The following is a 21,714-nucleotide window of genomic DNA, read 5'->3' on the forward strand; positions in this document are numbered from 1 at the left end:
TTGGTCTCCATGGCAACTGCTGGCTCCGTGGCACGTGTGGCTACACACGGGGACTGGGGACCTTCACAGCCAGGTGTGGGCTCAGCTCCCAGACAGAAACTGGCTGAGGCCCCCTGCTCCCACCCCTCAAACTCTGCTCTCTGGCAGACCCTCCAGCTCCTACCCCTCAAACCAACCCTGCTCTCTGGGCAGCCACAGGGACTCACCCAGCTGGCATCTCTTCTCCCTTCTGTGGTGAAGGTCTGGGTGCCTGCAGGGAGCAGAGATGCAATTTCTCATCATTAATGTGCTTTATCCACCCAATCCCCATCCTCAGGCCATTGCCATCCTTCCTGAATTGTCTGTCTTGGGCAAGGTGGGGAAGTTTCTGCACTGAAAGGATGGTCAGGATGAGAACAGGCTGCCCAGGGAAGTGGATTCACCATCCCTTAAAGTGTTCAAAAATGAGTGGATGTCACACCTGGGGACAAGGTTTAGAGGTGCTCGAGACACTGCTGGGTCAGTGGTGGAAGTGGATGATCTTAGAGGGCATTCCCAACCTAAATGATTCCGTGATGATTGTTGGTTGCTGAATTCCTCCAGAGGAGCTGGGAACACATCACAGCAGAGCAGTGGGTCAGGCACTGTCTGTGCAGGTCTTGTCCCTCCCTTGGCCAGCAGTGGCTGCCAAAATGCAATTCCCATTGGATATTTAGATTGTGTCTTTCTTCACAATTATCTTACCACTCATTAGCTTTACCCAAAATCCCCTTTTAAACTGAACCCCTCCTCCACTGATCACCCACACGATTTAGCGGCACTCAAGCGAACAGAAAAGCCGAGAAGGAAAACAATCCCAAGCTGGCTGAATAGCCAGTTCCTGCTGAATCCAGCGAGATTTGGGTATCTGATTCACTCAGACTCCTCCTCCTCTCTGCAAATCCCAGCCTGGCTGTTCCTCTAAGCCTATCCCGTGCCAGACTGAGCTGACTTGGCAGGCTCTGGGCTCAGCAGAATAAATTATCCTAGTTTGTCAGCTCCTTCCCCCTCTCCTTGCAGGGATTCATCTTTACTGGGGAGAGGAGGCTGCTGTGCTGGTGTTTGGCCTCGGGGATCGTGTCATGGTACCCACAGCAAACATTTGGAGTAAATTGTAAATTGTTCCACAAAGTTAGCAGCAGCAGAAACCGGGAGTGGCTCTGACCCAGAGGTGCAGGGGAGGCGGTTTGGGCCGTTCAGCCTTTCACAGAGTCAGAATGGCTTTGGTTGGAAGGGACCTCAGAGATCATCTGGTTCCAGCCCCTGCCCGCTGCCAGCCTGGGGAAATGCCTCCTGCATAACTAAACTGTTCTCTGTGCTTTGGGATGCATGAACTGCAGGGACACCGTGTCCATCTCCCCTGCAGCCAGCAGCAGCAGTGTGGGATGGGCTGGGAATTCTGCTCCGTTTGCTTTGCCTTCTCTCTCCATTTACTGGTCCTTGGTACCCCCAAAGAGCTTCCTTTACAAAATTGAAAAAAAAATAATTAAGCTGATAGTGTAATGATAATTAAAATATTATCAAAAATAAGGGTATTTTTATATAAATAAAAAGGGTATTTATATATTTTTAAAAAAGAGGTCTTATTCATTTACCTCCCCTATTTTGGAGCTGTATGAAATCCTCAGGGCCCAGCTGAGCCAAGCACTGCAGTGCCTATTTCAGTGCATCCCTAAGGGCATGTGCCTGCAGTGAGCTTCCAGGTAGGATTGCAGGTAATGAGGCAGAGGTGAGAAACCTGGTACCTCAGGATAGAACAAAACCCCGTGGGAGAAGGGAATTGCTTCCAAGAAAATGGTTTCATAGTCATGGCTGTGACCAGCACAGTGGTTGAGCTGTCTGGGGGCTCCTGAGTGTTTACTGCCAGGGTTTGTAGTGATGGATTCAGGTTGGACATTAGGCAGCTCCCCCAAATCCAGCATAATCAGGTCTTTAATCTGCTCATGAGATTCCTGAGCTGGATACAGAGGTTATCTTCTCCTTTGGATGAGGGATGGTACAAAAAGGAAAAGGAGGGGAATAAGAGAGGCACATGATGTGAATTTATTTGCATCTTCCAACAATAATCCAGTCATTCTACCCGGGAAATGCCTGTCCTGCTTAATGCCCCTTTATGCAATTTTTTTTTTCATGGTGCCCAAGAATTTGTTTGTTTATTTATTTATTTACAATTTTCTTTCACTGGGGTGGAAAATGAGGGGCAGAAAATGCCATTTTAAATTTTTTTTTTTTTTTTTTTTTTTTTTTTTTTTTTTTTTGTGATTTATTTCGTAAGCAGTGGTTTGGCTGGGAGTTGTCTGAGCCCCCAGGAGGTGGGAAAATTCCATGTCCTGAAGTCCCAGCTCTGCTGCTGCAGAGATCCATAGGAGCAAGTCCCAACAGCTCCAAAACAATTTCATTTCCTACAGAGAGAAATGGCAGTTGTTGGGGTGGTCACTTCCATCCCACCTTTATACCAGCCAAGGCTCCATCCTCAAATGCCCCCAAATCCCAGGCAGAAAACTGCCTGGAACATTTTGCCTCTTTTGCATAAATTTCATCTGGAAAAGGCAGAATTGTGAGGATTTTGGAATGTGTGCCTTATTTCAGCTTCACTTGCTAGAAACCATCCTGTTGCTCCGAGTAATTACACAATAAATTTGTGAGAGGGATATAAAGCCATAAAAGCAGTGGTAATGGCTTGCAATTTAATAGCTGAATTGTAAATGAATTTTCCTATAGCAGCTTTAATGCAGCGGGCTGCTACAATTAAGAGAACATTCTTTGGGGCGCCTTTAATTTTTTGTTGTTGTTGTGAAGTTCAGTGCCATTAATTCCCTGGTTTAAAGAAACCAAATTGTTAACCACTTCAAACTGTAAAAGCCAACTTTGACTTCCTCTGCAGCCAACAAAATTTTGTCTTGGAAAAGGTGTTTTCACCCCATTTGGCTCTTTCATTTTTGTATAGTAGTGAGTGTGGGGTTGCACCATGTACTGTGTTTATGCCCTTCATTCTCTTTTCATCATCACCTATCTTGCTCCTGTGACATCTTCTAGCATTAGAGTGGAAAGGTTTGGCCATGCAGGGAGACCCTGCTCACAGCACTTAGCATTTCTTATTAATTTATTATTTGATAAAGGATGATTTAAATGGGGTATGTGTGTATTGCAGTGCTGTGTGTGCCCCCCTCTCCAGCCTTGAGGCTCTCTGGGCACAGGGGGTCTCTATTTTTCCCCCATTGTGAGGATGCTCTGTGCAGCAATGCAGCCCTCTTATCCCCTCATGCAAGGGCTCATCCACAGCTCCCATTCCTTCCTCTTTCCCTTTCCAACCCTCTGGATTTCAAATGTCATTCCCAAGCAGGTCAAGCTTTTGGAAATAATCTCCTGGAGTAGCACTGCCCCTTCCCTCAGCAGTGCCAGCGACAGCTCTTGGTTTGCCTCGTCAGGCTCCTCTCCTCCTCCTCACATTCCCTAATTGCATCTTCCCCCTTCCACACCACCATCCCCCGGGTGGCCTGTGTTTGAGGGAAATGCCATGAAATTCGGCATCTGATCTTGCAAGCATCTTTGGGGCAACTGAAATTGTTGCTAATTACTGATGGTGTGTAATTACCTTGCCAATGCCACCTGCTGCCTCCACTGGGGAGCAGGGAGCTGCTGCACCGGGGTGGGTAACAATGCAAATTGACACAGGCAACCCTCATCTGACTGTGGTGGGCGATAATTAAAAGGCACAGTGGTGTGTAAGAAGCTGGTGGAGACCTGAACCTGCTCTGAGGGGTGATTCCAAATCCCCTCCTCCCCTCACTGAATCCAGATTGAGGGGAATGTGTACAAACAGTGCATGTCCTAATGCAATTTTCTCTCCTGTGCATCCTTATTGTCATAACTTGAGCCTCAATTTCAGGGTCTATTTCATTCCCCAGTCCTTAATAGTTGACTATTTCTGCTACAGTCCGTGGTGCAAGGTGTAAATTCCTGCCCCACTCCCAGCAGGGGTTTGACCTTGAAGTTATTCCTCCATAAACATAAAAAATTTGATCCCTTTTTGAGTTCCAGGCTGAGGCAGGTAACAGAGAAAAATGATTTAGTGAGGATTGGTCTGGAAGTGTGGCCAGACAATGCTGGATCAAGCAGGGGCAGCATGGGGCATAGATTTGTGGGGTGCTAGGAGACCAAGCAGAACAGGGTGTCCCTATTGCAGAAATGCTGCCCACCCCTTCCAAAAAAAACCCAGAGGAGTCTTTGGATGAGCTGGGAGCTGCACTGCCCTGCACAGCTGCCACGGAGGGCTGGGAAGGTGTTAAGTGCTCTGGGAGCAGGATGGGATTCCTGCTCAGGAATGGAATCTGCTGGGGGAGGCAGGGCCGTGGGTGCAGCTCCTGGAGCTCTGGGAGATGCAGATGGGGAGCAGGGCAAGGGAGGGAGGGAATGAAGGGTCCATTGTGAGGCCTGAAGGCACTGCTGGAATCAAGCTCAGAGCAGGGATGGAGTCTGTGCCAGAGGACTGCAGGCAGTGGAAAAGCTTAAAATGATGTTCCTGATGAACTCTAATTTTTTTACTCCATTTCAAGCACCCTGTGTGAACACACCCATGGGAGGTGGTGCCATTCTGTGGGTCCAACTCAACATGCTAAGAAAAATTAAGAGAAACTTTTTGTTTCTGTGCCAGAGGACTGCAGGCAGTGAAAAAGCTTAAAATTATATTCCTGATGAAGTTTAATTTCTGACTCCATTTCAAGCACCCTGTGTGAACACACCCTTGGGAGGTGGTGCCATTCATGGGTCCACTCAATATGCTAAGAAAAATTAAGAGATGTTTTTTGATTTTTCACCCAATTATTGTTGTTGACCTTGAAATTTGCCACCTGCCACATCAGCCAGGCTGGAGAAACCTGTCCCACCTGTGTGTTTGCTGGGGATGGAGGTGATTCCTGTAGCCTGGGCCAGTGTTTGAACATCACCCAGCAGAGGAGCATCACAGCCTTTTTATCTAACAAGTGCTTCAACAATATAAATATTTAAGTACAATAAACAATTATGATCAAGTTTCTTGGGTGACTGCACAAAGCAAGTGAATTTTAAATTCATTTCCCATGGGTATTGAGTCTTCACATTCACTTTCTGTGGATGTTCATGCTAATAAAACTTCATTGCACAGAAAGAGAACACAAGAGGGATGCAAATATGACAAGGGCAAATTTGCTTAAGAGTTCAAATGAATATTCACCAACTTTTTATTATTTTTAAGTATTCATTCCTATTTGCTATAAAAAGATTATTTTATCTTTATTCTCCAAGCTCAGTGAAGTGTGTTTGAGGTATAATATGTATTTTCTTGTACTAATGGAAAATTTTGTTACCAGCAAGTGCAAAGTACATTTAAAATGTGCTTTGTCTTCAGGAAATGTCACTACTGAACCCACGTGAGTTACCACTGCCGTGATTTACATCTGTATTTCAACACATCTTGCACCCTAAGGCTGGGATCTCCCTGGTTTTTCCCTCCTTTAAAGCTGCAGATCTCAGATCTAGATCCTGACACCATTATTTTCCTCTGATTTTCCCTGCTAAACTTTCATCTCGTGCTGCCCTCAGTTATGAGGATGCTGGAGATGTTTTTCCTTCACACAAACTGAGATCCCCTTTGGAAGGACTTGGGGGTCACCGTGGCTCCGTTTTGCCTGAGGCAGAGGCAGCACAGTTTTGACATCTTCATTTGATTTCTGTCCTGGAATTGAAAGAGATGCAAATTAGCAATAATGAATATTTTCATTAAAAGTGTCTAGACAGTACATCTGAGAACAGGGTAATGATACTTCTGCTTTTTATAAAAAATTCTGAAGTAGACCCAGGATGATTTTTTTTTTTTTTTTGTCAGAAAAGATAACATTTATTTTTTAAAAAATGTAATTTAGTGTAAGTGAAATTAGGGTAATTGCTAATTATGTAACTGCAAATGAGGCAGATCTTTATCTTGAGTCAAGCTGCTCTGGTGCAGATTATGAACCGTTACTTTCATGAGGTGGCATCAGAAGGCAAAAAATACCAGCAAAAGAGTCCTAAGTAATTTCTCATGTTTATCAAGAGCTTTTGGATAGTGAGGGGTGTGAGGCATGAGGGATGGAGCATCACCCCCTCTTGTTGCATGGGTTTTATCAGAATGGTTTGGGCTGAAAGGGATCTTAAAGCTCATCCAGTGCCACCCCTGCCATGGCAGGGACACCTTCCACTGTCCCAGGCTGCTCCAAGCCCTGTCCAGCCTGGCCTTGGACACCTCCATAGCTGCTCTGGGCTCCCTGTGCCAGGGTTTCACCATCCTCACAGCCAGAATTTCTCCCTAAAACCTTCTATGTAGATTGGTATCTTTTCCCTTTTTCCATTTGTCTTCTGCTGTGTCAGAGCGAGCTCCCCCCTCCAGCCCCACATTCCCCACACCTCAGCTCCACCAGGTTTGAGGCCCCAGGTGTTCCCAGGCTCTTTGTCCCACCCTGGGCCTCCAGCGCCGTGACAAACTGCACTTAACACCCAAAAACTTCATCCCGGGGTGTTCAATGGGAACAGGTTTTATTTTCCATGTGTACTGGAAGGAAGTTAATAATACAAAACCCACCCTGGAGTCAAGTACTGCAGAATGAAGTCAGGAACCTTTTGGGATAAACATATTATCCTCATACAAGCTGCAGTAAGTGGGTATTGGAAAAATTAAATGCACTTGAATAGCTTTTCAGATATATCTCTGTCTCCATAAAACCTACTGACAGTGAGCAAACACAAGAACTTGGCAGTGGTCCTGCTTGGTTTAATTGCCTTTGGTGGGTTTTATATCCATCACCTTCTTAAAATCCCTATGTCAACAATCCTGGCAGCTTCTTGTCCTGAAGACTTTGGGGTGATGGAGATGCTGGCACCCACAGAACCTCCTGCATCCACTGGAGCCCCAAACATGCTTTGATTTTTCTAAGGAATCCATCCAGCTGTGCTTTTAGAAAAAATATTATTAATTTAGCCTTTGTGAGAGGGTGAGGGGGGCTTTACATATCTGCCCTGGCTTTCTCTGAGACCACTCAGAGTGATCCCTCTCCACCCTTCCCTGGGAAGGTGGGCAGGACCTGGCACAGGGTGCCCAGAGCAGCTGTGGCTGCCCCTGGATCCCTGGAAGTGTCCAAGGCCAGGCTGGATGGGGCTGGGAGCACCCTGGGATAGTGGAAGATGTCTCTGCCCATGGCAAATAAGCTTTAAGATCCCTCTAAAGGACTTTACAGTCCCTCCAGTTCAAACCACTCTATGATTCTATAATAAGAAAATCAGCTTTTTCCTGGCTCCCTCTTGCTCCACCAAGCCATCATTTGAGGGCATCTCCCTGTTCTCTGGAGAAAACTTCCCCATTTTCATGAAAAGCTATTAATATAAACAATATTAATAAGCCTCACCTGCATTAGCAGAAGATAATGCTTCAAGCCTTCTCTCCAAGAGGACTGAGCTCCCCCTGGCATTCCAGCTGGTGACCAGTGCAGCCCATGTGGGAGCACAGATTGCTCCCAGCAGCAGCTGGAGATCAGCTGGGGCTCAGCCTGGGTCTGGCTGTGGCAGCTCACAGCTGATCAGCCTTATCTACCATTTTTCCCCAGCCTGGATTCCCCCAGCCACGGCTGGAAGTGATGCTGCAGCCTGGGAGGTGGCTGGGATGGAGCCTGGCTGCATGGCCCTTCCCTGAGGCAAAAAAAGCAGAAAACGCAGGAGTAATGGGAACTATCTGAGATTATTTTAACTGTCAGATATCAGAAGCAAAGTAAAATGTCCAAATGAGTTGACAGCAGCTCAATTTGATCCCTGCCATGAACTGACTTAGAGCCCAAATTTTTCAGAGGCTGATAATCACCTCGGAATTGATTTTGTACTGAGATACTTTATCACATTGGTGTATTTGGTGTGGTTTGATGGGGTTTTTTAGAAGTAATCTATGTCAAAGTTAAACAGACTTTATTAAAAGACACGTGTTCCCTGCCCTTCCCTAGCTGGGTGTTCCTTTAGGATAAACCATGGTGAGATAAGGAATTGCTCCTGATTTAACTGGAAAGCCTGGCTCTGTTTCATGGGCTGCAGGTGCCCTCTCCCACTGGACCTCGGTCACAGCCTGCTCCAGCCCAGCTGCTCCTCAGTGTCCCCATCCCCTGAGATGATACCTGCAGTATCCTCCTACCTAGCCCAAGAAAAAGAACACTTGGGAATTATCTGCTGCAGGGGGATTTCTCTCACTCCTGGAAAAGTGCTATTTTTAGCAGAGTAGCCAACCTGTGTTACAAACCTTAAAGAAATGGACATCAGTACACTCCAAGCCCCCAAATTCACAGAATCAAGGGATCCATACTGACACCTTAAAACATGACTGTAAGTAAAGTAATATGGATATATAGAAATATAATGCCAAATTTTCAGCTGCCTTCTCAATGCTGAAACTTTATCTAGGTGTATTTTTAGGTCTTTCACAGGTCAGTGGGGAATGTAATTACAGGTTTGTGTGCAATGCAAGATTAGTCCACTCTGCTGGTAGCATTTTGGATAAAACCAGGGAAAATAGAGGCAGGGAGAGGGGAAGGCTATTTTTATTGTTCCACACCCCCAGCACATTCTGTTGTTGTGAAGGAGGCTGGTTTGGGTGATCCCCAAACCAGGTGTGACCCAGGGCTGGTGCCACTGACAGAACAAGTGAGGCTGATGGCACTTGGAGCAGAACGTGTGTCCTTTCACCTGAAAGAAAAGGGAAGGACTAAATTAAGTTTCACTCTTGTCTGGATTGAGCTGTTTTGTCCCTGAAACACCCGTGGGAATTTTGTGGATGTGCTCCCTGCCTGCTGGGTGCCAGTGGGGGACAGTGCTGTGCATGTCAAAACCCCTCTCTGTTACAATCTGGAGTTCTCCATTTCTGAATTTAGTTTAGAATTATTTTAGAGGGCTGAAGAGATCTTGTCTTTCAGTTACTTGACAAATATTGCAATTAAAAAAAAAATCACATTTCTCTGATGTTCCAGCTGACCTTTCCCATGTGCTCTGCCCTGTGGCCCCTGTTCCCAGTTTTGTTTTCTGGGAAGGGAGCAAAGGGCTGCTCTTCCACTGGCTCTGCCCGTGATGTTTATTGCCACAGTTGAAACAGATGAGTACAAATATTTATTTCTGCCTCCTGCCCAAATTAGGACAGTGATTTTACCTGTAATCCATCAGGTTAAAGCATTTGGAGGGTCATGAAAATACAAAGGTTCTGAGTTTCACCGTGCTTCTGCTAATGTCAAATCTTCATCGGAATTGACTTCCCAGGACAAAGGAGCTGTCAGATGAATGCTGATGCTCCATTAATGACAGGGTAGGGTGACCCACCCCGTTGTGTCAGCATTGTTGCTGAGGGAAACAGGGAGACAAACCCATAATCACCTTTCCTGCATCTCTCCCACTAACACCTAATTTAAGTAGATCTTTGTCTGCTGATTGATCACAGGATTTTTTTCACTGCACACATTATCCTGCTAGCTGAGCGTTTCACATTCTCACTGTTCATTGAAGTTTCCACATGATCCTGGTCTCAACAGAACAGGAGGTAAATTCAGGATGCAAAGATAATGTCTCCACAGTCCCCGTTCTCACCTTCCCAAGGGACAGGGAAGTCTTGGGGGATCAGCAGGACCTGATCTCTCAAATCACCCTGGCAGCTCTGAAAAAGCCCAACATCTTTGCTCCCTAATCTGTGATGGGGAAAGGAGGGGAAATGGCATTTCAGTCAGACTTCACCTGAAATGACAGAACAAGGGGGACCGGCTTCCCACTGGCAGAGGGCAGGGATAGAGTGGATACGAGGAAGAAATTCTTAACTGTGAGGGTGGCTGCCCCTGGATCCCTGTCAGTGTCCAAGGCCAGGCTGGACAGGGCTTGGATCAGTCTGGGACAGTGGAAGGTGTCCCTGCCATGGCAGAGGGGGGAATGAGATGGTCCTTAGGGTCTCTTCCAGCCCAAAGCAGTCAGTGACTCTGAAAGTGCTCCTGAGTGGGGATCTCTGGAGTGGAGACCACCATAAATCAGAGGCATTTTGCAGGAAAGCAAAGCGATCACAGCACATCATCACTACTGTCTCTATCTACCACGAAAGGTAGCACTTCACACATAGTTTGCAGTGGAGAATGTGTTAAAATTGGAGGGTGAACCAGAGTTAATTTTTTGTCAAGGTTTATAGATTGACTGGTGAAGTGAGAGTGGGGTCAGCTTGGAAACGGCTGCAGCACATCAACCCTGCTTGAGTGTGTGAGTTTTAATGGTTTAATCCACTGTTCAGTCACATGCACCAACCCCAGGCAGGTGGGAGATGCACAACAGCTTGTCTCTCTCACACACACAGTTCATCATCAAGGAGAAAACACCCCAAACTTCCACTGAACCCAAAAGATTTTATGTTTAGCAGAGACCCTGAACCTCCTGGGTAATCTGTCTTGGATAAGAAAGCAAAACTCAAATATGTTCAAAGATTTGGATCCATTGCAGCGAGTGCTCATCGTTGAGGCTGATACCTGCTCATGCAGAGCTGGCTGCTGACGTCTTCCCAATAAACATTTAAACACGGGCTGAGCACACACAGATCCATGGACTGCTGTAATTCATTAAACAAATGTTGGGTTTAATAGCCCCGTGTCCAAAGCTGGTGCCATGGATGCGCTCAGCTGTGAAATATGCTGTGGAAGTCATTCGTTTGCAAAGGGGTCTAGAAATCTGCTTTCTATTAACATAAAATGGGTTTACTGCAGAAAAATCTCTGGGATCACATTTTTCTCTCAATTATCCCTTCTCAGTGGGATTCCTTGAGGTTTGTGCCGGGTAACTGAGATGTGTCTAAGCTGGGGGGTTTGGAGCTGAGGTTTGTTTTGATCCATTAAGCTTGTATCTCGCCACAGTGATGTAATTCCCCCAGTCTGAGACACTTTATAAACATTAATGGGTTTGTTTTCATGGTCCCCAGGGATGTGCAGCACAGGAAGGTCGCCAAGACCATTTTACCCGCACAGAAAGAGAGATGGGGAAATGTGGCAAGGGGAGAAACAGAATATTCACTCAAATTTTTAACCTGTCCATCCTTAGCTCTGTTTAATTCAGTTTTAACAACTTAGTTAGTAACTATAACTTAGTTATGCATTTTAATAACTTAAAGCTATTAGTTTTAATAACTAATAAGTTGTTACAGCAGTACCACATCAGCAAGGTTTGCATAAAGATGCTGCTGAGGAAGCTGAGGAAGGAAAGAGTTGGTGCTCCATATTTTATGAGTGAGAGGGGGGGTAAAATGCAAATACAAATACACCTTTGCAGAGGGGAAAAAAAGAATAGATAATAACAACTGTTGTAGCTCTGATGGGAATTATTTAGTGGAGATGTGCTGGAAGAGACTGTGGAATGTGGGCCACGCTGTGCTTTTCCTGGGGATTGCTGCTGAAGTTGCTGGCCTCTTAGACTGGATTTTCTTGGTGATAAACAGCCATACAGGTGCCCCTGGTGATATTTGGAAGGGGCCAATTGGAAGCTGGCCCTAGAGCATGCCAGGGCACAACAAACCTGAGGCACAGATCAAAAATCCCACTTTGGAGATCTTTTTCCCATCACAGAGGGTCCATTTCTGAGGATGTACTGGTGATACTCACAGCTCTTTCAGCTGGGAATTGTTCCTGCAAACACAGATACATGGAGCAGATGAGAAATTAATGTAAATATACAGACAGAAGGCAATTTTTTTTGGAGGAAGTGAAGCAGAGGCAGATAAAAAGCGATCAGCAGAATTTACATAAGCCTTCCCCATCACAGAGGTCATCATTCTGCAGGATGACACATGGAAATTCATTTTTATTAAATTCTGGATGATTATTTAATTGGAAAAAGAAGGATTTAATTGAATCAAGTCAAAGGGCCCTATTAGATTACGTTCAACCTTAACACAGAAGGCTTTTCCCATTTAGTTAAACTGGTTCCTTTGCATATTGTACATATTAAACTATAAAAAGTGGTAATCTGAATAGCAAATTAAAGGGTTTTGGAAGGCCTGAATGGTACTCATGAGCTTCTCAACCCTTTTTCATCTTCTAAATCTTCTAATATTCTTTACTGTACTCCTCAGGTTGTAACAAGAGCAAAGATGAAGGGTGGAACTCTCAAATCTTCCTCTGTCCATGTTTATTCCATTTCACACTCTTGAGGAATAGCCTGCCTGGATGTGATGGCACTACCAGAACACATTGCCCAAAACTGAGGGTGTTTCCCAGATTTTCAAGGCTCCCCTTGGAGCACCTGAACAGATGCTGAGTGTAGTAAGGTTGAATGAAGATTTGTGATTTACTGGCATTGACTCAGGTTTCCCTCGTGTCCTTAGGAAATATTCCCAATCTCCTTGTGCCTCATCTACGTGGCCAGGAACTCCCATCCCTTTGGGACAGACTCCTTGCAGACCTGTCAACTTCTTGATAAAAGCTGGAATAAATAATTTTTTTTTAAAAAATCATCAAAGCAATTTTGGGAAATAATATGTTTTTAATTTTGTGTCTTTAATTAGCTTTTAATTTCAATTTTTTCTTAATTTAAAACTAAATGGAGTAAGGGATGGAGGCGCAATTCATTTCCTAAAGTTTCATTTCATCCCAATTTTGAGGTTTCCAGCAAAGGCTTGGCCTTTCCCAGTTGGGTTGGGAAAGGCATCTTTGTGCCTTTCCTCTGGCTGATATTGCTGGATTGCTGGGACACTCTGTGCTCCTTCCAGAAAGAAGCTCAGAGAAATCAAATTCTGCTCTGAGAGACCGAAATCAATCTTAAGGGATCCAGCTGTTCCCCAGTAAGGACAGGAGGAGGCATGGGAAAGGGGAGAAAATCTTCCAAGATATCTGCAGGGGATTTCAGGAAGTCTTGAAAGTAGTAAGGAAAGTTTTTAGAGTGAGGTTTTTAACTTACCCATGAGGCCACAGCCAACTTTAGGACACATTTTTTAAATAACCACGTGCTAATGGAGAAATTCTCTTTGTCAGTAAATTTAAAAAATTCCAGTTCTGACAGTGCAGCGACTCAACCAGTCTATTATTAAAGTTAGATTGAGTAAGAAACATCATTTGGAATTTGCCTTAGCAGCTAAATGGGTTCTTGGAAGGCTCAAATCAGCTTTAACCTGATTTTTTATGATTAAAAAAAAAAAAGTGCCAGTACTTTAAAGCCAAGTTCCTTTTTGCTGAAGCTTTACTTTTATTCAAGTGCAATAAGTAAGTTTTGCATATACGGTACTGGGATTGCACACTCAGGTTATCTGGTTACATACATAATTCTCCCATTTGCAAACACAGTTTGCAGCACATACTCATGCAAATTAGGTATGAAACTGGGCATTTATCTTGATTAGAATTCAGTTGCTTTATAAACTTACAGAACTTTATCTCATTCAGGGATGGCTGTAGAGATGATGGAGAAAGAATTTCAAAAATTGCACTTATTCTCCTTGTGGGCTGTTTGTTGGCCCTCTGGGAATTCATTAAGGAAGACAGACCTTTCCACTGATATTCTGAGTGCCCTGGTCCAGCACCCAGCTTGGGTTGCAGACACTGCTGGAAACTCTGCCAGAAATAAGTGTCCCTTGCAAAGCCACTGTACCATTTCATGGAATAAATGGAATGGAATATATATGGAACATAAATGGAATAAATGCTAGATTTTCTCTGTTTTACAATATCCAGATGGATTGATCCAGATGGATGTAAGGACTAGATGCTACTTGGCAAGGACTCAGTCCCTTTGACTCTTGGAGAGCTGGTTGTACCCAGCATCCAGATCAGACCTGAGGTTTTGGGGGATCCAGGCTGCTCTTGTTGATGTTTTTCAGCAGACTGACACAGCAGATTTACCCCATTTCTGTCCCCAAAAGCTGCCTGGGGACTCTGCACACCAAACCCTGGGTGTGTGGGATGGTGATGTGCTCCTGCTCTGCCTCAGGTCCAGCCTCTCCTGGAGCCATCCCTGCAGCTCTCATACCAGCAGCCCTTTTCTATCCTTTTTACTGCATTTTGAATCAGGGCTCTGCAGTGCCAGTGCTGCACAAGGACACCCTGAAGTTCAAAGAACTGCCCCAAATTCTCAGCTTGTTCAGCCAAAAGCCTGAATTTAGGCAAATATCAGAGGGTTTAGCAAATTGTGCTGGGATGTTTCTCCCCCTTTACCCTGACTTTCCCCTTAACAAGGGTCCTTGCTCACCATCCTGGCTCCTTGCTGTGCTTCCCACATCACTCCCGTTTCTGTGAGGCTCCCACCCCACTGCCATGGGGGCTTCTGCCCAGTTCCTAAACCCATTTGTGAACTTTTCCAGGTACAGGTGGCTCAGGTGACAACTCACAGCCTGCAGATTTGGGATGCAGGGATGGAGTGGGTTGGTATGTGTATGTAGCCATGTGAGCCAAAGCATCCCTGTCTATGGGGCTTGGAGCAACCTGATGTGGTGGAAGGTGTCCCTGCCCACGGCAGGGTGCTGGAATGAGATGATCTTTAAGGTCCTTTCCAACACAAATCACCCTGTGATTCTATCATTTCACTTCAGTGAGGATGAAGCCATCTGCACGGCTGCCACGGGCAGGGTGGCAGCTCTGCAGGCTTGCTGCAGCCCTGGCAAACACACAAGTGGATCCCTCTGAGGGATGGATAAGGCACAGGGAAACATCCGCGCTCCCTCTAGCAGTCGCCAGCGAATGGATGATACCAATAATTCTCGATTTTTCACCCTGGGTTCGTGCCACGTGAACCGCCACCGTTAAGAGCTTTTGCACTAGTACTGCTGCAGTGGTGACAGCGCTCAGGTGGCTCTTTCCCCCCCTCCCCAAAATCCTTCCAGGGGGATTTTTGGAGCCCGCTTTCCTCCACCTGCTGCAGGCAGCTGCTGGGCACGGCCACGCTCGGGGCGAGCCCGAGCTCAGTCAGCAGAGCGCTTCTTCACTCGTGGCACTGTGAGCTCAGCGCGGGCGCTGCCGCATGCCCGCAGCACCCCTGAACTTCCCGGGGGGCTGCGGGGGGGTCTCGCTCGCAGCGCGGCGCGGGCACCGCAGGCTGGCAGGGACCCGCCCCGCCGCAGCCGCGCACCCAGCGCGGATGCCCTCGGCCGAGCTGCCAGCGCCTCTGTCGCGGCCCTGCCCGGGCTGCCGGGGGGGGCAACAGGTAGGGGGTACCCCCACCCCCCGCACAACCTGTTCCCCCCCTCTGCACAGACCCCCCCCCCCCCCCGCTTTCCTCTGCGCACCCCCTTGCAGAGCCCCTCTCCCCTTTGCGCTCCCCTTGCACAGCCCCCCTCCCCCCCGCACACTCCCACATTCCCCTCTCAGAGCCCCCTCCCCTTTTACTCCCTGGCACAGAGCCCCCTCCCCTTTGCTCCCCTTTGCAAAGCCCCCCCTCCCTTTGCACAGACCCCCTTTGCAAAGCCCCCCCTCCCTTTGCACAGACCCCCCTCCCTTTGCACAGACCCCCTTTGCAAAGCCCCCCCTCCCTTTGCACAGACCCGCTTCCCCTCTCAGAGCCCCCTCCCCTTTGTCCCCCCGGCAGAGCCCCCCTCGCCCCCTCCCAGCCCCCTCCCCCGGCGCCGCCCCCTCGCGCCGCCCACTCCCCTCTCTCTGCTCCCTTCAGGCAGCCCCTGCCCCCCTCCCCAGCCCAGCACAGCCCCCTGCCCGCCCCCCCCGCCGCTCCCTCTCTCACCTCTCTCTCTCTGTCTCTCCTCCTCTTCCTCCCTCCCCCCAGGCCAAAATCCTGCACATGATGGACGACAACAAGCAGCTGGCGCTGCGCATCGACGGGGCGCTGCAGGCGGCGGGCCAGGAGGTGACGGCGCTGCGCGCCGAGCTGGCGGCCACCGGCCGGCGCCTGGCCGAGCTGGGCAGCGACCCGGCCATGGAGCACGGCCCGCACGGCGCGCAAGGTGGGTCCCGCCGCGGGCAGGGGGCGAGGGGGCTCCCGGCAGCCGGAGGGGTCCTCCCCGGCCGCCGCCTCCGCTCGGTGTTATTGTCCATTGTTTGTTTTTGGGGGTGCCCGGCGCGTCCCGTCGGGCCGTGGTTGCGGGTTCCCCGCTGGGCTCGGAGCAGTCCTTCCCTGCCGTGGTTGCTGCCGGCGGCTCGCTCGGCTCCGGCAGAGGAGGGACCCCCCCGCCCCAAATACTCGCTGCCCCCCGCATCCTCCCGCCGCCACCGGCAGCACCCCCTCGGCTCCCATCGCCTCGCCGCACCGCGCCCCGGGGTCCCCCGGCCGGCTCTCCCCGGTAATCCCGCGCCCTCAGCCGGTTTCGTAATTCGGTAGGAAAGCAGCCATGTTACCGCCGCGCTCCGCGCTCCGGCCCCGCACGGAGCCCCGGCCCCGCCGTCCCCCGTTGCCCCCGCCCCGCGGGGCTCGGTTCGGTCCGGGCTCGGTTCGGTCCGGCTCGGTTCGGTCCGGCCCGGGCTCGGTTCGGTCCGGCTCGGTCCGCGGGGCTCGGTCCGCGCACGGCACCCGGAGCCCACCCCGAGCAGCGGCACCCCCGGCACGGGTCGGGGTGGGCTCGGTGTGCCCCCGTGCCAGGCACACCCCCGCTCTGCCCCCCGCATCCCTGAAAAGTTGTCTCTGTGCCTCGGGGCCGAGCGTGGAAAACGGGGTGCAGGGGGCGCGGGAAGAGACTTTGTGTGGTGGGTAAGGAGCTGAGCCCGAATCGCTCCCGTAGTACTCGCGGTGCTCTCGCCAGGCTGCAGTTCAGTTTCCTGCTAATCAAAGTGTGTTGCCACCGCTGATACGTTTTTATTTGAATGCTTTTGTATTTTAGGGTTTATATTTCCCAAATAATTACAGGCTTGCATGACAGTTTACCCCGAGCAGCCTTGATGTCAGAGCAAAAATAGTGCGAGCCCTCCCCTTTCCCGATAACTGAATTTACACCTGTGTGATAAAAACGTCAGTAGCTGTTATTTACTCGTTACTTATTTACTGTGCCTCTTGGTAGGGTGGTTCGGCGCTATTTTAAATAACAGTAGCATTTTGGTGAAGCTCTTTAAGGGTAGCATAGCGTTTGGCGGGGCATAGTTGCTGCCGGCAGGATGTAATCATGGAATTACAGAATCGCAGAACACTTTGGGTTGTAAAGGATCATAAAGATCATCTTGTTTCAACCCCCCTGCCATGGCTGGAACTGATTGGATTGCATGCCGGTGTGCTGTTGTTCGTGGCAAACTGATTTAGAGGGATTAATTAGTGGTTTTATTCCATCCAGTTTATATTTCACTGTTTTGGTAGTGGGGCTGTGGGGTGTGAATTCCACTCACCCAGCTGAGCTTCCAGGTGGCTGTGGGGATGTGGGAAGTGAAGTTACCTGTGTGGCCAGGGATTTTCTGAGATGCTGTGCAGAGGTTGGGATAATCTCAGCCACGCTCTGCCGTACACCACAGCCAGGCTACTGAGGCTCTTGCTTTTATAAAAATCTGCTGAAAGGGCAGAAGGAGGATGCCAGCCTCCATCCTCCCCTGTGGAGCAGGGGCATCAGGAATGCAGATGGTGACACGATGTACAGGGCATGCATGTGGAAATGCAGGCTTGCAGCCAGGAAAGCAGGTAAAACCTTCAGCTGCTCGTGCTCACACTGATTCCTGTGTGCGTGTTCAGTGTTTGCTTTTGTTTCCTCTCCAGGACACTTCTGGGGAGATGCACGTTTCTGCAGCGTGTCCTGGCAAGGGACGGGGGGTGTGCTCTCTGAGGTTAGGGCTTTTTTTTGTTTTCCTCAGAGGTTTTCTAATCTGTTGAGTGATGAAAAATACTCCTCTTTGTGTTCCTTTACTATCAGCATGCTGGAAAACAGTTGGTGCCTGTAAAGGTGCCAAAGAAATGTGCTCTGTTCCTCAAAGCCTGCGTGTTTCTGCTTATAACTCTGATTACACGTTCTGTGGAGTTGTGGATGGGGGGAAAGGATGGCCCCACCCTCAGCTGGGTGGGAGAGTGGTACCTGCAGCTGAAGTTGCTGGAGGGTTTGGTCCATCTTCCCACTCTCTAAGCTGAGAAATTGGGCTCAGCATGCTGACGACTGGGAGTCAGGAGAAAGGACGCTTCTGCAGCAAGGTGTGACTCCATGGCCTTGTGGCTCTGAATGAGTCTTTGTCTTTCCCCATGAATTTAATAAGCTGTTATTAACACTGTGATATATCCAGCCCTGTATCACGGGTGTTGTAACAGAAGTCAATCAGTTAAGTGTAAAATTGTATCTAAAAGAGTGTTTTGTCTGTCATGTTTAGGAAGCAAAAGGGGGAGAGTACTTGATCTCTGCAAAACCCACCGAGCAGATTCACTGTGCTTTGTGTTTCCTCCCTAAGTTTGGTACTATTGTTTATATGCTGCCATAAATGCTCTCCTACATCACTCTGTGTTTGTGTAGACAGGCCCAAGATATCTATAGTGAGCCATATGCTTTTCCTCAAGGATTTTGAGACGACGTTCAGAAGGATGGGGTGAAAACAAGAATCTCTGAATAGCTCTGCTGTTGTGTGTCTCCTAAGTAGGAGGGCTGCCAAGCTGTTTGATTTATGCAAATATCTTAAAGGCAGGCAGGAGGATGGGGAATAGGGTGGCAGCCTGCAAATGCAGATTTGGGGGGTGCTGGTGGGTGCTCTGCTTTGTTTCAGGAGGAAAAGCCTGTGGTGGAATCATCAGGTCCCTCTGCTTATAGAATCCCAGAACGGTTTGTCTTGAAAGGTCTTTGAAGATCATCCAGTTCCACCCCCCTGCCACAGGCAGGGACATCTTCCACTATCCCAGGTTGCTCCAGTCCCTGTCCAACCTGGCCTTGGGCACTTCCAGGGATCCAGGGGCAGCCACAGCTTCTCTGGGCAGCCTGTGCCAGGGCCTGCCCACCCTGACAGGGGAGAATTCCTTCTGTGTGGTGGGAAGGAGCTCACGATCACAGTGCTGCAGGCAGCTGCTCCAGGTCAGTCCCAAGCTGTATGGAAGGAGGTGAATGTGTGTCTCTGTGCCACGCTCAGTTGGTAATTAATGCTGAGTATGTCAGATGTGTTATTTGTGTAATTATGGTGCAGCTTGAGACAGCTGGAGGTAATAACTCTGCCCCTTTTGTGCACTCTGAGACTTTTTTTCTGCTACAATGTGCTATTTTTGCCATGGCAAGGTATGTTTTGAGGGCCTCTTTTCCGTAATTTTAATCAAAACTGAAAGAATTCTGCAAAGAGGGAGGGCAGGATGGTGGGTGTGCGTAGGTAGGCAGGAATGGAACTTGTACATTGTTCCAGTCCTTAGCGTGAGTGTTAATCATTCAAACCTCTCAGCCCTGACAATCTCTGTTAACCAGTGAGTTTGCTGGGAGAAGTATTTTGGCTGCAGCCTCTGTCTAAACTTGGATGCAGATCAGGGTGGAAATCAATACTTCGTGTCCCCAGCTTTTAGCACAGCAATTACAGGCAGCACTCAGTAACATCTCTGCAGCTGTGTGTCAGCACCCTCGTGTTGGAATCCTTGTTTGAATTTGTATTGGTTGAATTGATTGTGAGCAAGAGACGTGCCCAGTGGTCCAGGTGGGGTGCTGGTAATGAGAGGGGGGTGCAGCAGAGCATTGCTGTGCTGGGTCCATGCTTAGCTGTGACCCCTGTCCATGCTGGCTGCACCTCTGGGATTTTGGCTTCGTGGCTTTGCCCAACCTACACCTGCATTTTCATCAGTTTGGTTTAATGCAATATCTCTATGGAAAACTGAAGTCTGGTGATGACTTGCCATGCTGCATCAGGTGTTTGGTCCATTCAGCGTCGTGTTTTTGCTTTAGTCTCCTTCCCACATTAAATGGAAAACACCTTAATTAATTAATGTTGGTAAAGTGCTTGAAGATGTAACGCGCAATCAATGGCTAAGTGTTGTTAATAACACCTCGCTCAGCGTTTGGCTTATCTCATTTCTGATTTCAGAGCGGCGCTGGCACACTCTGATCGTGTCTCCTGGCCCGTGGCAGTGAGGATTGGTGGTGTTTGCCATGGATGCTGCCAAAATTCAGCTGGGGACGGGGCAGGAGCTGCACCCGGCTCCTGGAATAAAGGGCTGCTCCTTGCTGTTATCTCAGGCACGTGAAGAAAGATTTCAGTTGTACCTTGGGATGTGGTGATGCCAAGGGGCTAGGAGGACCTTTCTGCTCACGACGGCCTAAAATAGAGTTTTTTCTTTTTCTCTTTGATCTCAGTATCCTTTCATAGCTACAATGCAAAGACTTTGACTTTTGCCCGGGAGGCAATCAGTTACCTCTGTGCTGTTGCTATTTTGTGAGTAATCATCTCTGGCTGTTGAAAATGTACCATTTTCATCTCTTCAGAAATCTTCCCTGCTATTTGTTCTTCCAGAGCTGGAGAGCTGATACTGTAAAGAAGCCTGAGGAATTTGGATACTGCTGCCCAGTTGGGTATCGGGAGCATTTTTGTACCATGCTTATCACAAGATCAAGGTCTTGCTGTACTATTCCTCTTTCTAATAATTTCCTACTTTGTTTCCCTTTGTCCTGCGTAGTTCAGGGAGCAACTCGTTTCATGCTCTAAAACAATTGCCTGTGCTGGGAAATAAATCTGTGCTTAGCAATGTTCCCATGGTTGCTTTAGACACAGGGAACTGCCTGCTGATAACACTCCAGGTCCCTGCTATATCTCAGTCTTTGAAGATGTTAATTTAAGTATCTTTTCTGGAGCTTTCCTATTCAAAAGCCTCATCTGGCATGGTTAGCATAATATTTAGATTATCATTGCTTTAGGCTTTGTCCAGGGGAGTTAAAATGAAGCTTCTAAGGATGAGTAAGCTCAAATAAACTGAAGTTGAAGGAGGACTTAATCCAGGGCTTTTGACTCACCAGTTTGAAATATAACCATGAAAATGGTGTTAGATTTGCAGGTGGGCAGAGGGACATAGAAATAAGTCCCAGTCTTAAGTTGGGGAGGATTAGATATGATTTTGTGGGTTGTGTTCAGACACTCTCAGACATTCACTGGTGGGGCTGGGTGTCATCCAAGAGGACAATCTGTCCTCTCATTACTTATTCTTTTCCCTCCAGATACATCAGTGGACTTGATGTTCTCTGTCCCTGGGGCTGAATATGGAATTCTCTGAGATGCCAAAAGAGGCTTTACAGCCTTGGGCAGGAGCTCCTGGCCCAGCCTTGGGGTGCAAACACCTTTCTTGAGCGGTCCCTACTCCTCTCTGTGCTTCAGGTACCTCACTGTACACCAGGCACTGAGCCCCAGCACTAGCACGATGTAGAGCAAAACTTCAGTCTCCAGCTTGTTAAAATTCAATCCTCAGGACTTCTCCTTGCCAGCAAAGCGTGAGATCAGCGCTCTGCTCCTGACGCAGCATCTGCAGAACCCCTGCTCATAACACAGCAGGCAGGGCAGGGCAGCAGCTACAGGGAAAACCCCAGGGAATCAGTCACCCAGAGGGCTCATTTTTCAGGATACATCCTCACCTGTGGGATGCTGAAGGCTCAAGGGGTTGCTTCTTGTTGCTTTCTAATCTCTTCCTGTTTTTCATTTCTGTGTTGTTTTACTTGAGCCTTTATGGGGGATGTGTTTGGATATTGAGATGGATTTTGGGGAACCTCCAGCTAGATTATTTTGGTGCTTGGAAATGTGTCCTGTGGTAGCAGGAGATGGGATGCGTTTCGCTTTTTTTCAAGGAAAAAGAAGCAGT

General features: G+C 48.3%; 1 protein-coding gene and 1 long non-coding RNA gene across 4 annotated transcripts in view; one reads left to right on the top strand and one right to left on the bottom strand.

Moving 5' to 3' along the window:
* The window catches only part of KAZN (kazrin, periplakin interacting protein), a 210,541-nt gene that overhangs the window by 108,810 nt on the left and 80,017 nt on the right, over positions 1-21,714 (top strand). Inside the window, exons 1-2 of one of the 2 annotated variants that reach the window (XM_064396881.1) lie at positions 15,022-15,204; positions 15,778-15,955. In XM_064396881.1, coding sequence (XP_064252951.1) covers positions 15,022-15,204; positions 15,778-15,955 — 361 coding nt within the window. Of the gene's footprint in view, positions 1-15,021; positions 15,205-15,777; positions 15,956-21,714 lie in introns of those variants that run through there. The other variant, XM_064396880.1, reaches the window with a different exon arrangement.
* On the bottom strand, positions 8,764-15,819 carry LOC135284993 (uncharacterized). Of its 2 annotated transcripts, none has more exons than XR_010350033.1 (3): positions 15,736-15,819; positions 12,365-12,484; positions 8,764-11,699 (listed from the first exon to the last, which is right to left on the bottom strand). It is a non-coding gene; the product is annotated as an uncharacterized LOC135284993 (long non-coding RNA). The 2 variants fall into 2 exon arrangements; XR_010350032.1 differs by lacking the exon at positions 15,736-15,819 and adding an exon at positions 13,433-14,801 and having other exon boundaries at positions 12,365-12,495.

Source organism: Passer domesticus, chromosome 22, assembly GCF_036417665.1.
Source record: "Passer domesticus isolate bPasDom1 chromosome 22, bPasDom1.hap1, whole genome shotgun sequence".
Lineage (NCBI taxonomy): Eukaryota > Metazoa > Chordata > Aves > Passeriformes > Passeridae > Passer > Passer domesticus.